The 16,875-nt window shown below is 49.9% G+C and overlaps 1 protein-coding gene across 1 annotated transcript; it reads right to left on the reverse strand.

The window, feature by feature from the left end:
• Positions 1-369: 369 nt before the first annotated feature.
• WSB1 (WD repeat and SOCS box containing 1) lies at positions 370-11,177 on the reverse strand. The gene is made up of 9 exons (XM_068154924.1): positions 11,037-11,177; positions 9,560-9,728; positions 7,721-7,989; positions 6,335-6,466; positions 5,827-5,927; positions 3,366-3,538; positions 2,913-3,026; positions 2,063-2,170; positions 370-1,538 (listed from the first exon to the last, which is right to left on the reverse strand). The coding sequence occupies exons 1-9, from the start codon at positions 11,074-11,076 to the stop codon at positions 1,379-1,381; spliced, it is 1,266 nt and encodes a 421-aa protein (XP_068011025.1). The 5' UTR covers positions 11,077-11,177; the 3' UTR covers positions 370-1,378.
• Positions 11,178-16,875: the final 5,698 nt, after the last annotated feature.

Raw genomic sequence — 16,875 nt, forward strand, 5'->3', positions numbered from 1 at the left:
AGCAAGTGGGACCAGTTTGCAGACTAACACTCTGCAAGTGCAGTTTATTCCCTTCACTCCTACAGGCTGCATGGCAGATCTCCTGCTTGTTCTTCCAGGCTTGCAGGAGACTGATTCCACCAGGCAGAGCTATTGAGCTCACCCTTTAAAATCACAACTCCCTGAACCCATCTGCCTAACCCTTGCTGACCCAGCAGTGTTGGTGTAACCACTTGCTATTGGGTTTGGGATCTCTGATGGGAAGGGCTATCCTGCTGGACCTCTCCAGAGTAACCTTCACTGTGGGCCTGAGGAGGAAAGCCAGGGAGTCCTGCAGCAGCAGCAGCTCCCCTCTAGGAGCAGTGGATAAAGCACTCACCAGATGCTGTGTCAGGAAACTTTTATACAAGCTTTTAATAAAAAAATTGAACAAAAATAATAATAATAATAATATATATATATCTCATCAGGCATTTTATGCAATGCATACATTCTTTATATCTGCAGGTACAGATAAATAACAGAAGGCAAAACCAAGTATTTTGCTTATCTTTGGCCATTAACCAATAATCACCCCCAGAGAGATAGTACAGGGTTAAAGAATGAACATCTGAGTCTGTAGGCCTCTCTCCCTACAGACAAAGTATCAGGCAACAGTACAGTAGTTAGGTTTTAGAAGTGTAAGGAAACAGGTCTGCAACACTGCCCAATACTGAAATTCACCTGGTTTGCTGCTATGGAACTGAAGCCTTCTTTAGCTGACAGACAGACACCACTCCTGGGCTTACCCAGGCTGTGCTCCCCACCCCCTCTCCACACATTGCTCTAAAAAGCCAAGCTGTACCTCCTCACCAACTAAACTAGCATCAACTCCTATCTGTGGATCAGTTTCCTGAACCCCAACTCAATGCACATACCTACAGAGCAGTTAAGCTTCCTTAAGTCAATACTTTGCCTAACTCAGTGTCCCAGAATAATGCTACCCTTCCACTTCCCAGCACAGATGCAGCTGAGGGCTCTACCAAAGCAATATATACAGGATACACATCACAACTCAGAGAAGCCACTGGCAAAGGGACTTGGCTAACACGTAGCAGCTTATCTCTAGGTATGTCCATGTCTTCACAGTTACATCTTAGGGGAAAAAAGAACAATTGAGAACACCAGGAATACTTCTACTGTGTTTGTCTATAAATATTAAAACTTCCCCTGCCAGGCATTTGACAGCAGAGGATTTAGGTCACCACTTTAAATAGCTCTTCAAAACCTGTAGAGTTTTAAGCTTAAAGGCTGCAGAGGTTGAGGATTCTTTGAAGTGTTTAGCCAGTTGCAGCAGCTGGGCCACCTGCCAGTTTGATTTTATCATTTAGAAAACCACAAAGAACCCTTCCCCCAGACTTCAAATCTGGTAGCACAGGAACTCCACCACTTTGGAAGGGATGGGCAAGGTCTTGACTTGGCCTGTGGGCATCACTCGCCGAATCGCCATGCGACAGAGGTGCTGGAGGCTGGGAACTTGCCTTGGAGTTGCCCAGAAGTACACACTGCCATCCTGTGTCCTGCACAAACACAGCAGAGGGGAGAAAGACCCTCCAGTTATCCCACCTGAATGACTGCAGCTCACTGAATTCTCTCACACATTGCCACTTAGGGGGAGGGGCTCTGGGCTTGCTGCTGCTGAGCTCCAGCTGCCCCCGACTCACACTGGCTGCCAGCTCTTCATTTAGAGCAGCACAGTAACACCTTGCTGGTGATCTGTGGGACAGGCCTGAGCAGAGCTGCCAACAGCTATTGCACATACCACCCAGCAGAATGCCTGCCCTTGATTATGTCCTGGGCCTTTTCCAGTCCACAGGTCTGGGGGCCTTTTATTTATCCTCAAAGATAAACTCCTTTCTTATCAGCTTCTTGATTTTAGTGCTGTTCCAGCCATGTTTAAACAGCACCAGAAGTAAAACCAAGTCAGAAGCATAAAGCTGCAACTCACAGCTGAAGACTTGTAGAACACTCCACCACTGCTTTCAGCCTTTTGGGTTACCTTAGTATTTTAGGGAGGGAAATAAACCAACCAACATATACTTGCCCTGCAGCTAGAACACTGCCATCAGTAGAGAAAGTGCAGCAGAGCCCATTGTTCAGAGGTGCAACCTGGACTGGGTACTCCTCATCAATCCTCCAGAACCTCACCATTCTGAAAAGAAGGAGCAAAGTTACCACAGGAGACATTTCCTTCTGTTGCATTTTCTCTGGTGCTGCACAAGCAAGCAGCCTAAGCAGAGCTCAGAAAACCTTCATAAACATCTCAACAGGCACACAGTGAGTTTCAGATCTGGCCTGAATAAATCACTGTGAGTTCTTCATTCCTGATCTAGACCTTGATCTGACTTCAAGCACTGTAACTCTGACAACTGAACAGGAGATTGCAGGAAGCAGTAACCTGAGCTATAGATTTGTCTAAGCTCTCTTAAGTGTTGTATGTGCTAGGAAATCCTAACAAGGCTTGTCTTCATTAAACCCCTAACCCCCTGACTACCCTTGCTGTCATCTTCAGGAAGCATTCCTCATATTCCTGAGGTGTAGCTCTTCTAAAGTATTAGTTAAGTTGCATATGAGGTCCCAGGACACTTTTTACTTTGGAATCCCCTATGATTCAAGGACCTAACTGCATCATTAACTCCATTTACATCTTCCCCTGCTGCGAGCCCCTCTCTCTGTTTCCAGCTGTCAGACACTGAAGTCACCCAGGGTATCCAGCCTGCACACAACTCTTTCCACATTCAGAATGAACACTACCATACCCCGCAGGCCTCAGCTGCTTTCACGAAGGCCACCACAAGCAATTTGTTAGTTTAGAAGAAAAGCTGACCTAGTATTTGGAAGTTCACATCCCCTGGGAAGAATGAGGAGTCTAACAAACCTTTCCTCATACTTACTTATCATCAGCAAGGCTTGCAATGTGTAGCCCATCGTGACTGAAAGATACGGATCTGACCCAGCGGTCATTTGCACCTCCAGCAAATATCGGTGTGGGAGGGGGAAAGAGGTGCCTGGGAAAGAGACACTCAGTGAGCAGCTGCTTCTTTCAGCTGTGACCAGAGCTGAGGAAGAACAAATGGACTAGATATTTAACTATGGAATCAGGAGTGGAGGCTGAACTATTCTGTCTTCTGTAGTACTGAACCCTTGAGCCGTTGAAGGTGCTCAGAGAAGCAGACCTTATGGCACCAGTGCCCTCAGTTCTCACCCCTCTGCCACCTTAAGACTTCCCTCAGCCACTGCTAAGATTTTTCCCAAGTCTAACTATCAGTTAAAAACACAAGCCCATTAACTTTCAGTAGCCATCCTCAGCCTGGGAGGTGGTTTCCAGACTTGATTGCTTCACTTACCCAAACTCCATGAGCATAACTCCAAGGTGTGCATCCCAGACATAGACTCGAGTGTCGTAAGATGCAGTAGCCAGTAAAGCTCCATCAGGAGAAAACTCACAAGCTACAACATCATTATGATGGCCTTCAAGTTTCCTTAGCATGGAGTATTTATCCATATCCCAGAGGAAAACCTGCAATTAAAGCAGCTAATGTTATAGCTCTGCTCAGAGGTGCAGTGAAGCATTAACTTTAATATAGCTGCTAGTCTTATTTAGGATTATATTAAAACCAAATCAGGCATTATGAATTACTACAATTAAGGAATATGCTCAGTGTCATACTTAAGATTAAAATCAAGGTAGGTTGGTTTGGTTTTAAATAAATAATTAAAGCAGACATGCAAGTTTCTAACTCGGGTTTGTTAAATGTTATTAAAACAAAATAAGCCAAAATATGAAAGGCAAAAGGCAACACAACTTAGCCACCTGGCTTACTGCAGTTCAGGTGTGGCAGAACTATTTTATTAAGGTATGCAGAAATAAATAGGGTTAAAAAAAAAACCCTCTACAGTCCCCTCCTTTCAGTAACTACCAAATATTTTAAGAAATATACAGACAGGAAAAGGTAAAGGTTAACATATTGTTACTCCAGTGGCATCCCTTTAAGATCACTTGTTTACAATTGGCTTGGATCACCAACGTCAGCCTAGGAAGAGAAACAGATACTGCAAGCAAAAAAAAACACAGAGTTTTCACAGCCAAAAAGTTAGGTCTTTGGCAAAACAACAGGGAAGTCTAACCACATCATCAGAAAGAGTTTATGCATTTAAAAAAGATATGGAAATCAACAGTCCAAAATTCCATTAACATTACAATGCACCCAGCTAATTGCTTATTGCATCAGAGGAACTGGTAAGGATGCTAGAGTTCAGGGATCTGACATGCAGTTGTACATTACAGCTAACCAAAGACTGCAGAGTGACTGACTAGGAACCAGCTAGGTACTGCAGCACAGTTTAACACAGACTGGAGGTCTTTGGTGCAAGATGTCCCTAAAAGAGCTCATCAGGGTCCTCGATTTCCCCCCCCCCCTCCAACCCCCACTCAGTTTTACTGCACAGATTAAATACTGACATCTCTGATAGAAATGTCTCTGTTTGACCCAAGCAAACACAGCCCTAGTGCCTCACCCACTGCTTACAACTCAACCATTGTACAAGCAGTTAGAAAGAAGTTGACCAGTTTGCTCCTAGGAGACCACCCCCACCGCTCCAGACAAGTGGGAGTTAAGCTTTAGGGGTCAGTGTGTTTCACTGCTGGGAAAATCATTACCAAAAACAAAACAAAAAAAAAAGGAGGGAAAAATAAAATTAAAAAAAAAAAAAAAGAGGAGGGGGGGAGGGGAAAAAAAAAAAAAGCAAAGAAAGAAAGCAGAAAGTGGACATCACCCAGCACCTGCGTACGTACAGGACACCCTGCAGCCGAATGCAAGGTTACTTCGTCCTACGGCAAAGTTCGCCCCCAGCCTGGTAGCCAGAGATGCCACTCTCTGCCCAGCTAACACCATTGTGCTCCTGTGTGAGTGGTGCCAGCTTAACCTCAATCACACCAATATTGCTGCCACCACCTGTGACAGGGAAAGCAAGAAGCTTATGGAAAACACACAGCCTGAAGATAGCAAAGTATACATCCACATCTGCTCTAGTTCAAGAAAAGCCAAACCCCAGGCCTCAGCCTAGCCCCTGGCCTAGCTGCACTGCTCACTGCAGGTTAGCAAATGCATTTAACAGTCAGCCATATGAAGTGGTATCCAGTGACTGAATTCAGCATCCCCAGGCCTCACAAAACTACCTGCAGAGCCCCTCTGACTAGCCTGAATTCCCCCTTCTGTTTTATCCTGATTCTTCAGTGCCAAGAAAAGCAGCTTATGGCACAGGTGCTTTACCTGCACTGCTTTCAGTTCTCTAGCAGGGAATTAGAACTTGGGTGGAATCAAGACCAGTCTGCTGTTCTTCATTCTAGAGCTTTTAGACACGAGTGCCATTGGCATTGGAAACCAAGTAGGAACATTTGTGTTCAGCAGGAGATACCACAACTGGCTCAGACTTTGAAAAGTCCTTTTCAGTGAGCAAGAAATAGAAAGGATAAAATCAATTATCAAAGTGGTTTGATGCATGAGCCTAAGGATCTTTTAGCACTGGAAGCTTGGGTGGTCTTTGGTTTTATACTCTGAACAGGTGCAGATGTGTAGAACTATTTCTCAAAGAGCACTTTAAGTTTCTTCAACTAAAAGCAGTGCAAGTTCAGTTGGCAAATCAGTGTCTGGATGCACCATTGGCTAGTTTCATTTCATGCACTGTCACAGCACCATCAGACATTACAAGTTCATGACACCGAGCACAAGCTTAATGTTACTTAGATTTTCAAGTGATTATGAACAATATTCAGTGATTCAAGGAACAAGAAACTCTGACACATACTGCCTTACTAGCTCCAACAGAACAGAGAGTAGAGGAGTCTGGAGAGAATGCACAAGCATACACCCAGTTCTGATGTCCTCTCAACACTTTCATCATATTTCCTACAAAGAAAAGACATTCCTGTGAGAATTTGTTCAGCAGGACAAGGTCAGCCTGCAAAGCTTTCCCAAACTGCCCTGGCCTTCACAAAATTGGATACTGTTTTCCCCAAGAACATCTCTACCCAGTAAGTGAAGGAATAAAGAAATGAAATACATAGCTGAGGGCTCAAGGAGATAAGGAAATAAAAGCTCCCTCATGCAACCTCCAAACCCTGTCCCCAGCAAAAAAAACCACAGTGACTTTCTGCACTCTTTTGACTTAACCCAAAGCCAGCTTAGTGCTTCAGGGCACAAAGAGTTTCGAGACAGCAAGAGAGTGACTAAGAGAAAACTAATCAAAGTGAGTTTCCAGCAAGAGAAGAGGAGAGGACACGGACATTCCTGCTCACAGCAGACAAAGTGCATACCATCATCTTTCAGGTCCCACACTCTCAGTGTTTTGTCTCTGGATGCAGACACTAAGATCAGGCTGCCATCTGGGGCAAAGGTTAAATCTCTAACAACTTCTGTGTGGTCCATCAGGTTAAGGAGGAGTTTTCCTGGGACACAAAAACATCAGAGTTGAAGATGAAGGGCTGTGCTTTGGTGCAGATCAAAATGCTTTAAGGGTACAAGTACAGAATTACAGCACAGAAAAGGCAAGTTTTCCTTTGTGGGAATGCTGCCTACAGCAAGGAGCTTGTGGATGCTTTCAGACTCTTCTGCACCAAGAGGCAATTTCCTGAGAAGCTAGGAAATGTGTACACTACACCCATCTGCCTCAGAAGGCAAGGCTTGACTTTTGATAGACATCTCTGTTCTGAGCTTAAATCTGCAAGCTAAGACCAAATGACCTAGCAGTCAGCAGGGTGGGGTTTTGTTGGTACTTCTCTAAAGCTTCAGTTGTCTCCCATCTAGCAGCTGGGCCACCAGCCAGGTTGAGATTCCCTAAGTTCAGATTCAGGCCCATTATTTGAACAGTTCTTCCCTTTTAGAAATAATCACAGATTGGCTCAGGTTGGAAAGCATCTTAGAGATCATCTACTCCAACCTCCCCACCAGGGGCAGGGATGCTGTAACTCTGCAATGAAAGCTTCCTCATCAACAGACTCCTTCCCCACAATGGAGAACACAGCCACTTCATGGTTTGAAAGCTTCCTCTGTTTGAAAGCAAATTACAGCTAAGATCCCAGAGAGTATTTTAGAGTAAGTAAAGGCAGAGTCAATCACATACTCAAGCATACTCAAGCTCAGTCTGTCCTCATAGGAGTTGGGGCTGTTCAGTCTGGAGAAGAGAAGGCTCCCAGGTGACCTCATTGTGGCCTTCCAGTATCTGAAGGGGGCCTACAGGAAGGCTGGGGAAGGACTTTTCAGGATCTCAGGTAGTGATAGGACTAGGGGGAATGGAATGAAGCTGGAGGTGGGGAGATTCAGGCTGGAGGTGAGGAGGAGGTTCTTCCCCATGAGAGTGGTGAAGCCCTGGCATGGGTTGTCCAGGGAGGTGGTTGGGGCCCTGTCCCTGGAGGTGTTTAAGCCCAGGATGGATGAGGCTCTGGGCAGCCTGATCTAGTGTGGGGTGTCCCTGCCTATGGGAAGGGGGTTGGAACTAGCTGATCCTTGTGGTCCCTTCCAACCCTGACTGATACTATGATATTTTGCAGCAGCAACAAGGCCTCATCCTCCACCACTGACATCTCAAAGCAAGACCTGAGCCCCTTCCCTCCTCCAGCAGTATGTGACCACTCTTGCTTGCTGTTTAAGATGAACTGGTATTCCAGGTTGAACTCCCAGTTAGAAGCCTGCAGATAGCCTACCTGTGTACACATCCCAGATCTTGATGCGCCCGTTGTTCAGGCCTGTGGCGAGCAGCAGCTGGTCCTGGCCGAACTTGAAGCGGTGCCATTCTATGTTCACGCAGCGGCTCTGCTTCTCAGGCACCGAGGACCCAAAAGCAAGGCTCCAGACAATATCCCCACAGTCTATGATGTGCTCACAGGGCTTGTTCTTCTGACCACTGTCACTGTTCTGCCTTGGAAGTCTTGTGCTGAGAGAATTTGCAACATTCTTTGTGCCGTGCAACAAGCTGTTGAAACAAGAAGCAGCGCAACGTGAACTGCATAAAGCATCGTGGAAAAGCAACAGAACAGCAAGAGCCCTGAAGCACTGCTCAGCCTGAGCACTGCTGGCCTCAGCTCTCCAAAAGGTTGTCTTGTCCTGTGCAACCTTCCTGTCACAGAATCATACAACTGGTTGGGTTGGAGAAGACCTCTAAGTGAGACCCCACCTCCAATCCTGCCTCCAGCTCTGGTGTCAGCAGAAGGACACAGAGCTGCTGGAGTGAGTCCAGAGGAAGGCACAAAGATGATCCAAGGGCTGAAGCAGCTCTGCTATGAGCACAGGCTGAGGGAGCTGGGCTTGTTCAGCCTGGAGAAGGTTCCAGGGGGACCTTAGAGCTGCCTTCCAGTGCCTGAAGGGATCCTCCAGGAAGGCTTCAGAGGGACTTCTCATGAGGGTGTCTGGAGACAGGACAAGGGGGAATGGTTTGAAGCTGAGGGAGAGCAGGGCTAGACTGGAGCTGAGGAAGGAGTTCTTCAGTACAAAGGTGGGGAGACTCTGGAAGGCTCAGGGAGGCTGTGGATGCTTCCTCCCTGTGGGTATTCAAGACCAGGCTGGATGAGGCCTTCAGCAGTTGAGTCTAGTTGAGAGGTGTCCCTGCCCATGGTGGGGAGGTTGGAGGAGATGATCTCTGAGGTCCCTTCCAACCTCTGAAATCTGTGCTGCCATAATGGACACTTGGAAAGTGACATTTTTAATTTCAAATTATAAAAGCCATTTAACTGGGGGAAAATTACCAACCCTGGGAAACCTTACACTACTGACATTTTTAATTCAACACACAGGAATTGATCCACATTTTCACTTCTCCAGAGAGCAATTACTTACCTTAACCAACTGGGAAAACCCAACATTTTAAAAGCATTTACAGAAAAATCAGTTACAAGAAGTCCTAAGACTTTCTGCTAAATGAGCACAAAGCTCCCTGCAGTTCACTCCCATGCACTAAATATTGGGAAGAGACCCTGAGGCCAGCACAGGAAAACCAATTAAGCCAGCACCAGAAAGAGGGTGGGAAAAAAAGGAGGGGGTGGGATCTGCAGGGAGGGGAAGTGTAACCAGCCATGAAAATGCAACTGCTGGTGACCAACTTCATTAAAAGACAAGCTGCAAGTGAAACTAAAACTTGTCTTTGGGAGCTTAAACTCTGGTAAGAATGGTAAGGAAAGAAGTTTGCCTTTCAGCAAACTCCCCAAACCCAAAAAGCCTTCTGATAGGAAGCTTAAAAGTCTAGATCTGCTCAAGCCTTGAAGTTTCCTTTCCATTCTAACTTCCTCTCATTTCAGAGCATCTCAATCAATTAATAAATCACTCCTCCACAGCCTTTGTGAGTTGTTTCTCTGACTGGCCACAGAGGGAGGTAAAACAAAAGCTGATAGCTGGAAGAAGGTTTTTCCCAAAGACACCAAAGCCTAAAAAGCCAACAGAGTGTTTTAATCCAAGAGTGCTTTAATCTGTTAAAAGCTATCTCCTCTTCTAAAAACCTTTACTTTCATTTTTTTCTCCAAGTGAATTAAAAGCAAAATGTGTTTTCTTACAAGTTATTAAGGCACTGAGCCCAGGGGACCAGCTTGACTATGCGATGCCCTTGTGACCAAGCAAAGTAAGATCCATCGGGAGCGAAGGCAACAGTCCAGTTTTCACGGCCACACTTCTTGTCAAAAGGAGAAGTTGGGGCTAAGAGCTCTCCTATGGTGCGTGAGCGTGCTGCAAAGGAACAAAGAGGAAACGCCACGTTTAAAACAGAGCCAGCAGCGCCGAAAAGGCGACAAAGGAGCCCCGCAACAGGGGGAGGATTTCGCTGTTATTTCACGGCGTTTAAGTCCTGGGGAAAGGGGCTTATCGTCACCGGGTAAAAGCAATCAAAGGACTGAGCTCAGTTCAGAGTTTGAGTCACCGAAAATTAACAGCTCAGTGTTAAAGCATCCCGGTTGTCACCGAAGCCATATCGCAGCTCCGTCCCAGAAACAGAACTCATATAAAAGTGTACCGAAATTAGTTATTGCGTCGATTACTGCAACTACAGCTCTGGACACAGCAGTAGAGCTACGCTCCAAGTTCGCCTGACACGTGAGCAGCAAATAAGATGCCAAATAATAACCTTCTCGCTTTGGAAAGAATCCGCGGGCACACTGGCACAGCGCGGCAGATCGCCTGCCTCTCCCGACTCAAGCCGCAGGCAGCGGGCAGCTGGCACGGCGCGCCCGGCCCGGTCCCTACCCACAGCCCAGCCCGGTCCCTGCCCACAGCCCAGCCCGGTCCCAGCCGCACAGCCCAAGGATGCACAGCACAGCCCGGCCCCAGCCCGGTCCCTGCCGCACAGCCCAGCCCGGTCCCAGCCCGGCCCCTGCCCCACAGCCCAAGGATGCACAGCCCACGGATGCACAGCCCGGCCCGGTCCCTGCTGCACAGCCCAAGGATGCACAGCCCAGCCCGGTCCCAGCCCGGTCCCAGCCCAGTCCCTGCCGCACAGCCCAGCCCGGTCCCAGCCCGGTCCCTGCCCCACAGCCCAAGGATGCACAGCCCAGCCCGGTCCCAGCCCGGTCCCTGCCCCACAGCCCAAGGATGCACAGCCCAGCCCGGCCCCTGCTGCACAGCCCACGGATGCACAGCCCAGCCCGGCCCCTGCCCGGTCCCCGCCGCACAGCGCAGCCCGGCCCCAGCCCGGTCCCCGCCGCGGGGCTCAGCGCGCCCAGCGCAGCCGCCTGTATCTCCGGGACGTGGATCCCAGCGCCCCGCAGCGCCAGGAGGCCCGAGCCGCCCTGCTGCCCTCGGCGAGCACAGCACGAAACGGGAGAGAAAGCGGCGAGGGGAAGGCTCTCGGGTCCCGCGGAACGCCGCAGCCCGGCCCCGGCTCTCCCCGCCCGCGGAGCGGCATCTCCGCACCCCGAGGGCCGGGCGCGGAACCAGCCCCGCTCGCGGAGCCGCCGAACGGACGGCGTTAACCCCTGCCGGCCCGGCCTCCGCAGGCCCAGGCCCACCCGGCCCCGCGCCCCGGCCGCGCCCGCCGCTCACCGATTTGCTTCTCGTTAACACTCAGGGGAAAGCTGGCCATCTACGGGACGCCCTTCGCGCGGCTCGGGATCGGCAGCGGAGCGGAGGGAGGGCGGCGGGCCGGGGACGCAGGCACTGGGACAAAATGGCGGCGCCGGCGCGGGATGTAGCGGCGCGGGGAGGGGCGGCCGGGACGCGCCCTCGCTCGCTCCTCCCGCTGGCAGCTGCCCTCCCCTCCCCTCCCTTCCCTTCCCTCCCCTCCCTTCCCTGCTCGCTCCCTCAGACAGGTTGCGCTCCCGCGGCCCTGGTCTCGGCTCGCTCTGCGGCCGTGCGCCTCTTGGCTCCGGTTCGCGACACCAGGGCCGTGGGGCTTCGCCCTTCCCACCCGCGCTGGCTTCCCGCGCTCCCTGCCCTGTGGAGCTCGGCCCTGTCCGCCCTGCGAAACCCCGCCTGGTGTGCCTGGAGACGGCGCGAACAGGCAGGCTGCGAGGGGGAGGGCAGGCTGCGAGGGGAGGGCAGGCTGCGAGGGGAAGGGAGCAGGCTGCGGGGGGAAGCAGGCTGCAGGACACGCGGGAGTGCGCCCCTCGGCTGCGGGCTGTGGGGGAGGCGGTGCCCGGCAGGGACAGCTGGCGAGGCTGGGCCGCGGTGCTGTGCTGGCAGGGGCTGCAGTTACAGACACGTTACAGCTGCATCTCCCAGCTGCATCCGTGCCAAAAGATGAGTCAAGTTTCACTAGACAAAGGGACTAAATCTGCAGCGAGCTGGCACCCTCGAAACCTGGGGGGTTCACAGTACAGAGAAGAGCCACGGGCACCCCCCAGGGTCGCCGTCGAGAGGCCGTTTGGATTGACTGCTGTCGTGGGCATGCACGGGTGAGGTTGTGTTGATGAACTGCAGTCCTCAGGTAGGATGAGAAGTGTTCTAATCATAGAATCAATAAGGTTGGAAAAGACCTCAAAGATCATCAGGTCCAACCAGTCACCCCAGACCTCATGGTTTAGTAGCCACGGCACCAAGTGCCACATCCAGTCCCCTCTTGAACACCCCCAGGATGGTGACTCCACCACCTCCCTGGACAGCCTGTTCCAATGGCTAACAACTCTCTCAGTGATGAACCATCTCCTCACCTCCAGCCTAAACTTCCCCTGGCAGAGTTTGAGACTCAGTGCTCTTGTTCTGGTGCTGGTTGCCTGGGAGAAGAGACCATGTTACTTAAGTGGCCATCCAGCAGCAAACAATCCTGGTGCAGCGAGTTAGAGGTTGCCTCCATCACCTTTTAAGCCAGGTTGTGACATCCTTGATGCCTGTTGGAGCACAGGACTGCAAGGCTACACTGTGGTGAGTTGAAGTTTCCCCCAGGGTTAACTTTTACCCAGGCTAAAAATGTATGTCAGAGCTTCTCTGACTGCTGCAGAAGGTGTGTAAGGCAGTGGCTGCACTTGGTTTCATACTCCCTAACCAGTGGATGGAAAGCTAAACATGAGTATTTCTGCATGGACATCCAGCAAGGTCAGGTTTAGAAGAGAGGTTTACATTTACTGCTAAATGGTGGTGTCCATAAAGCACTTGGAGGAAGAGACCCTGAGGCCTCCTCGTTCTCTCTGTGATTTTGTATTGATGTCTGTGTTCCCCTGTCCCCTTCCTTTCCCCTTTTTCTTCTTACATATCTAATTTGTAACTGCAGATAACTCTGCTTTTACTCCAGAGCAGTGGTCTAGCTGCAGTAGCTGCATGGATTAGCCTTTCAGCTCTACCAACATCCAGGAATTACCTTAATGTAAGCGAGGCCAGTGAAGCATTTTTGAAATCACATGGTGAGGCAAGGTCAAAGAAAGGAGCAGGAAGAAGCTCTGAATGTTCTTGGTGGTCCAGACAGTGGCAGGGATTTACAGTGGTTGGTACAAACTCTCTCAGCACATCATAGCACTGATTTGACACAGTGCTTTTTAGCAGCATAATCCTGTTGCTGCTCTGTCCTCTGCCTGCAGATGGACAAGCCCTGAGCAGCTATCTTCACTTAATCCCTCAACAACTTCTTATAACAAGGCAGATTTGTAGCCAGTGAATATTGTGAAATGCTGCTTTGGAGTTACTCATAAGTTATGAATGCTTGGGCCAAGCCAACTCGTAGCTGAGGTGAGTCACTTTGTAAGATTGCTCCCCAGGGTTTGAGCCTCACCTATGGCCAGGGCAAGGCTGGGTTCTGTTTGCTTACCTTGGGGTGCTCTTGCAGCCAGGGAGAGAGAGCAGTGAGGTACACAGCTTTGCAGAAGTGTCACCGTGGGGCTGGCTTTCTTGCTGTCTTGTTTTAAAAGGAGGCAAATGTGTTGTTTCTTCAAGTCTCTGTATTTCTGAGTCCTGTTCCAAGAGTTGGTGCTTCCTGCTCATTAATGTCTTAGATTGGAGGCCCAGGAGAGATGATTAACTCATTTAGCCTGGTCTTTGTATGACAGGGGAGCATCATTTAATCTGATTTAATGCACCTTCAACCAGAGAGGATTTCCAGCAGCTACACTCTTGTCCAGTCTTTACACCACCAGACTCAAATGCCAATCTTTGAACTTCCCTGTTGACATTTTGGGTGTCATGGACACAGGGGCAAATTGTGATTAGAAATTGTTTGGTGTCACAGGCTGTCCTGGAAACATTCCAAGCACTTTCTCTTTTTATCCCCAGCTGGAAGGACTGTTGTCTGAAGCCAGAGCAGGAGAAGTGGAAAGCTGGGTTCTGCCCTCAGCAAGCTACCAACTCAACTAATCTGGTCAGTAAAATGCAGCTCTCTAAAAGTCAGTCAAAACTTGAGTGGATAAAACATCCGTGCTTCCCTTTCTTGGCACTCTTGACATGTTTATTTTCCTTGCAAGTGAATGATTTGCTTCACTGGTGAGGCATAGCTGTGGGATCAAGGGTGGCACCAAGCTGCATGCCCCACACAGTCACATGCAGCAGGGCCCTGCAAGGCTGCACAGATCACTCAAGGCTGATTTATTTGTTTTCCATGATCTTCCCTTGTGGGTGCAGCTGCCAAGTCTGCACAGTGCTGTTCAGCTGGGAAGCTCAGAAGCTTCAGAGCCATCTCTCTCCGTCGAGACTTCACACACTGGAGTAAGCTTGCACAAAGGAAAGGACTTTTCTTGTCTGCCTGTCTTGGAAATACTTTCCGAGGTGCAGAGCTTTTCCCCAGGCTGCTGAAGCACCAGGATCTGCTTATTTCACATGCTTGTCTTTTGACCCAGTGAATCCAGCCAGACCCAGTTCATCTGGTGTTTCTTCTCTGCTTAGAAACTGATTTCTAATTGTGTGCTTCTCAACCAGCTTTGCTGAAGTCTTTTTGACTCAGTCAGCCCTTAGCCTGGACCAGGAAAACCATCAGAAGTGAGTGTGTATCCCGGCTAAGGTACCATGCTGCTTCTACAGTCATTGGTCTGGGAGTGTTTTCTCTTTGCAATATTATCTGGGCCTTGTAAAATGAGCCTAGGTGTTTGCTCCCTGCCTTTCCTGGCCACTAACCACTTGCCACACTCCACAGCCTGCCTGCTGTGCTTCATTTCCATTGCTATGGCTTCCTGCTGGAAGGCTTCCACCGCTGACAGGCAGCTCGTTCTGGTTTGTGAGCTCTGCTGGAGAGCAGCACTGATGGAGGTCCCAGTGGCTGTCCAAGTTCTGCTCGCTGTGCTGGGCCTCATTCAGCTTGCACAAGGCACCCCAGCAAGGTTACTCTGCTCAGGGACCTCCGCTTCTGTGAGCTGTGGATGTTGGCAATGCAGACAGACCTCAGGAAGCTGGGTCAGCAAAGGGAGTGGAAAACACATAGCAGAGGGCTGGAAAAAGCCCATGGTGCTTTCTGAGGCTCACAAGTAATGTCCCCTCTCCTCTTCTAGCTGCTGTCCTAGAAAGCACTCTGAGAACTGGTGGGTGAGGGAACAGTCAAGGGCAGTCACAGCAGAGCCATGGCAGCTGATCTGTGCACCAGTGCATGCATCTTGGTGGTGTGGCTAGCACTGAAATGATGCTATTTATAATCTACACTGTTAATAATTCACAAGCTCCTGTCTGGTTGGAGTAGCCTTCGTGGGATGGCAAAAGTTCTTTGTGAGTTTGTGGAGGCAATAGAGGAGGTGACAGAAAAAGCCAAATGGGAAGGAGAAAGAGAGGGCAAAAGAGAGAAAAGGGAATTGCAGTGAAGAGGATGGTGAGCAGCAGAGAGGCTGGAGAAGAAAGTGTTCTCAGACTCCCAGAACTGGTTAGCTGCTGTAGCTGGCACAGTGCATGCTGGAAAACACAGCATTGGCTGTCTCAAGGTTCCAGGGACCTGGGGAAGCAGGGAAAGTTTGGGGGGGCTGAGTCTTTACCACTGGGAATGGCATTTGCCTTGGCTGAAGGGTTATCCTGTGGGTAGAGACCTGCACTGGGAGCATCAGTCTGTCCTGCATGACCTCCCCTTTGGGCTTTCTTACAGCAGTTGGCACAGCCAGCTCCTGTCTGTCCTCACAGAGTAGAGGAGCTAAGGCTCTAACAGCTCTTAGGTGTTTGTGAGAGGAAGGTGCCTTGTGCTAGGCATGTGCAGGCCTTAGAGCTAATCTTCCCTAAGAGGAAAAAATGTAAAGAAGGGTGGATTATTGACATGTGAGAGGACCTGACAAAGGTCCAGCTCTAACAGGATGATATTTTCAGCAGCAGTGAGGGTTGTGTGCTCAGTGCTTACTGAATTACTGGGTGGCATAAAAAATGTCCTTTGTCTCTTTGAAAAGCCTTAGCCCAAAATCTTGGCTTAATGAACTTCCCAAGCAGTGGCCAGATAGCCCCAAAGCTCAGCAGAAGGTGAGGGTGGTCCAGGTGGCAGTCCTGCAAGCTGCAAGGTTGAAGAGCTTGACATACAAATACAGCAAGCCCCAAAACCTGCTCAGAGTGTAGCAGCCCTTGTGCAGTGGGCTTTGCAGTCCCACAGCCTGCAAATACCTTTGGTAAATGTAAACAGCCTTTGCCCCTCCCAGCCTCTCCCTGCCACCCCTGCTCGAGTGTATTCCTTGCCAGGAAATGCTGCTGTGAACTTCCAGCTGTTGCAGTCTGGATGGAAAAGGCAGAGAGTGGCTGTGGGGCAAGCAGGGAGCTGCAGGCTCCTCTCAGGGCCATCCTGGAGCAGCATCTCTGCTTTTCCCACAGGCACTGCATGCATGAGGCAAGGCTGCCTCCCACACTGGAATTCTGAGCTCTCAGTTCTCTGTCCCCTTCTCCCCCACTGCTCTGCAGCTTCTTCACCATTGCTCAGCATGAAAACTAGCAGGAGTTATCTGTAACTGGTCAGCAGCTGATGCACATCTGGTGCCTGAGGGGTTAATCTGCAGAGGCCTGCTGAAAGTGTGTGCTGTGGAAGAGCTGCACAGATGGAAGAGCAGAGAGAGACTGCAGGGACATTTTCTCCCCTCTGCTTTCTTTTGGTCTGTTTGGGATTTTATAACTTCTGGAGCACATCCTTGGGTACAATGAATAGAGCAGAAGGCTCAGTGGTGGATGCAGCGCTTGGTGATGTGTAGCTGCACTGCAATACAGGAGGCAGGGCCTTGGCTTTATTCCTTTGAGGTTCCAAAGTGTTGCTTCTCTGTCAGCCAGCCGTGGGTACCTTGTAAGGGAGCTGCTTTCAGGAACATCTGTGCTATATTTACCCCCTGGAATCCCAAGAGCTGTTATCTCAGATGGCTGAAGCTCATGCTGAGAGTCCTGGGCTTGAGCTGGCCTGAGCAAGGATAGCAGCAAAGGGTCCCTGAATCCACACCCTCAGAGCATCATCTCCAGTAGCACTGCCCTCTGCCACACAGCTATTTCACTTGTTTGAAAGAGCCCTTCTGAAGCACATTGGTTT

Source organism: Melanerpes formicivorus, unplaced genomic scaffold (assembly GCF_026170545.1).
Source record: "Melanerpes formicivorus ecotype bairdi unplaced genomic scaffold, bMelFor1.0.p_v2 SCAF_29, whole genome shotgun sequence".
Lineage (NCBI taxonomy): Eukaryota > Metazoa > Chordata > Aves > Piciformes > Picidae > Melanerpes > Melanerpes formicivorus.